The sequence below is a fragment of the Sardina pilchardus genome, chromosome 8, assembly GCF_963854185.1.
Source record: "Sardina pilchardus chromosome 8, fSarPil1.1, whole genome shotgun sequence".
In the NCBI taxonomy this organism is placed as follows: Eukaryota; Metazoa; Chordata; class Actinopteri; order Clupeiformes; family Clupeidae; genus Sardina; species Sardina pilchardus.
Genome location: NC_085001.1, coordinates 25,404,674 through 25,407,981, shown reverse-complemented (window position 1 = coordinate 25,407,981; position 3,308 = coordinate 25,404,674). Strand labels below are relative to the sequence as shown.

Below are 3,308 nucleotides of genomic sequence, written 5' to 3'. Positions count from 1 at the left end.
ACAATGACTTAATTTCATACTAACTAACCTGGCTGAAGTAAGCCATATAGCAGGATATGAGATGCACAGGAATTTCCACTGGCTTACATCACATAATGAATTTGTTAAGCCTACTTCTGGGTCCGTGTACATACAGACACTTCAGATATCATCTCTGAAATAAATGCAAATTTCCCTCCCACAAAACTCAAGTTGGTTTCTCATGCTAAATTGCCAGTTTGTTTCTTATGCCAAATGCTAACAGATCCCATCCATCAACTGCACATGTGGTAGTAGGATGTAGCCAAGGTCAAAGATATGGGTCTTTGACAGCCACTGGCCCACATAAGTGTGCAGCCCACAAAAACACATTCACACATGCCTGTGCACAGACGATGAATATGTCCACTAAAGCTTCACACAGCTCAGAAGTGAGAGGAACCAGTGGCTTTCAGAATACTATATCATGTAAGCAAGTTTTTGAACATGTGAAGGCAGACACGGTAGTACATTCGTACCTAATGCACAAAAAAGTTATTCATACCTGTGGCATTATAGCCTTGTTGACACCAGACCCATCTCAATTGAGACTGACAGTGGGTCTGGCAAAGGTTCATTGACTTGAGACTTCCAGTTCCAGCAGGGTCGTATGGTAGCAGTGAAATTAAACTGAAATTGGTGCATTAAACTCATACCAAATTGTTTCAGATGTGCAGTAATCTTGTAAACACAGGTTTTTTTAACATAGTTGTTTACTCATTTCCAAAGAAATACTGTACAAGTCCATGACAGATTTGATTACATTTGCGTGCCACACACACACACACACACACACACACACACACACACACACACACACACACACACACACACACACACACACCAGGGGTGGAAATTAAAATTTGAAAATGTGACAATCTATCAGCCAATAGCAGATTTCTGGTGAAATTAACCAGCCACTCAATGTTAAAATATGACTTTGTGTCTGAAATCTACCAGCCACTCTCACATTTTACCAGCATTTGGCTGGTGGCTGGTGCTAATTTCCATCCCTGACACACACACATTTTCCATCCAGATCACTACCATAGTGAGACACATGACATTTAGCCTTTCAGCAGTCTTTTTTCTCTCTCCATCCTCTGAAAATGCACATTGGAACATTATCACTATTTTGTGTTAACATCTTTAGTGTTCACACTTGTGCACAGAGGAGCACATTTCAGAAACAGATATTATCTGACCTGAGGGTTTTAGTTCCTTTTGAATGAACACATTCTAAGGTATGATGGACTAGCTTCCCTGTCATGGACTTAACCCAGAATAACAGCTCTTTCTCAGTGCATATACTCATTAAAGTTATCTTTTAGTCTGGGACTAGGCTTAATAATCCCTGTACAGAGAACCATCCCAGAGAGTAGTAGATTATTTAGGACATGTTCTGCCAAGGAATCCCAAAATCTGGAATGAATCGCTTCGTCCAAACGGCATGGGGGCAAAGCCAAACATCTGAGGAAAGGTCACTAGGAAGACCTGAATCATGCCTTGTTTGTTTCCTGTTGGACATACTTTGAAACTATGCTTTGGGGATTCAATGTGTGGCTCGGTGTCTCATTGGTCATGTTAGTATTTCCACTGTATTCACAGAAGTAAATATGACACCCACTACTTGATAAATGTTTAATGTCAGAATAAAATCACAACTTGTAGCACTTTGTATGAAATCTTAACAGTTTGATTTGCAATGGTCCTTATTTGTGTATCAGATAACCCGATATGCTTCATGAAAAATCTTTGTTGCACAATATCCTGATTCTATGACTAGTAAGCATCATACATTCCAGCCTCTTCGAAATGGTGGCCCCATTGCCAATGTTTTGTCTCAGTTTTCCACTTGAATTAAGCAATGGTGGTCTGCGCTTGATTATTTTCCAGGACAAACACATTCTTTTATTTCTTTTTCTCTGTAACTTATCAGTGGAAGAAGGGAAACATTAGACCATAGCCATAGTGAAGTTAATAGAACTGTCACTCTGGTGTTCTGATCTACTCTCACTGAAGTCAAGGCTGAGAGGCCCAGTAATTATGCTGTTTCTTGCACATTTCTAGTAGAGTAAGATAGTGGTTACTTGATTAAACTCGACTTTAGCAATGTATAATTTAATTCAATTAGATTTCATTGACATAATGTCTTGAACATAAATACACTGTTCTGGCATAGTGACATTGCAATTCAAAAGGATGTGGTGTGCCGGTGTGTGTTCCTTTAGTTGACCATTACGGGCTACATTTATTTATGTATTTACATTCATTTCCTGTCTATTTCTTTCCTTTTCTTGTTTTCTTTCTTTTTCTCTCCTTGATCTTTGCTGGCAAAAGAAGATGGAGGTGGAGGTGGAGGTGGGGGAGGGGGCTGTGTGGGGACTCTAGGCTGCACCTGTTTGGACTCCTCAGATATTCCTCAATTTCCTTTGTTGTTTCAGCTGAGCCTCTTCTTCGTATTACTCTGTAACTACACCATCCACAAATTTCAACAGGACTCCGGGCTTTCCCTCCACACCACTCCTGCCACACTGCCGTCTTCATTCCCATCTCTCCTCCTCTACACCCTCCCTCCTTTCTTCCCTTCCTCCCTCCCTCCCTCCCTCCCTCCCTCTCTCCTCCCCTCCCACTCAGGCTCCCAGCCGTCTCTCCCCCTCTCTCACACACCTCTTTTTGCTCACTGAGTTCCCTGCTAGTTGAGCTCAGGAGTTTGTCTCTATCTCTCTTCTCTCTCTCTCTCTCTCTCTCTCTCTCTCTGCCTGCCTGCCTGACTGACTGACAGACTAAGCTCCAGGCATGACTCCTGTGAGAGGCACCTTTCTGTGCCTGGCCCTGCTGTTCTTCTGCCTGGGCTGCACACAGAGCCTCACTACGGATCCTAGAAAAAACTCCATACAGACAAACACAGGGGACAAAGAGCTCGCGAGGAGCCAGGGAGACCCACCCCAAGATGAGGAGCACAGGGAGTCAACGCTAACACAGGAGGAGAGCAGACGAATACAGAGAGTGCTTGGGCTGGTCAAGCCAGTGGCCAAGAGGTCTGCAGAGGGTGTGCTACCAGGTAAAGCGGATGTTCTTTTGTTTTCTAATAGCTGGTATGGAACTGTGAAGGGAATCTCGTATGGGAGAACCTCAGTGGGCTGCAGCCATACATGGGGTTTGTGTGCTACTGATGAAATCAACTGTGTGATACTTGATACTCCCTTGTCTCCCATTATTAGCAACTTTTATTGGCATCATGAACTCTAAAGAATATGCATGTGAATCAATCTAAATACTTTTCTTTT

At 42.7% G+C, this 3,308-nt stretch overlaps 1 protein-coding gene across 1 annotated transcript in view; it reads left to right on the top strand.

Moving 5' to 3' along the window:
* Positions 1 to 2,690: 2,690 nt before the first annotated feature.
* aebp1b (AE binding protein 1b) overlaps positions 2,691 to 3,308 on the top strand; it is an 18,809-nt gene continuing 18,191 nt past the window's right edge. Inside the window, exon 1 of the mRNA XM_062543370.1 lies at positions 2,691 to 3,082. Within this exon, the coding sequence (XP_062399354.1) occupies positions 2,818 to 3,082 (265 nt within the window). The 5' untranslated portion in view covers positions 2,691 to 2,817. The remainder of the gene's footprint in view (positions 3,083 to 3,308) is intronic.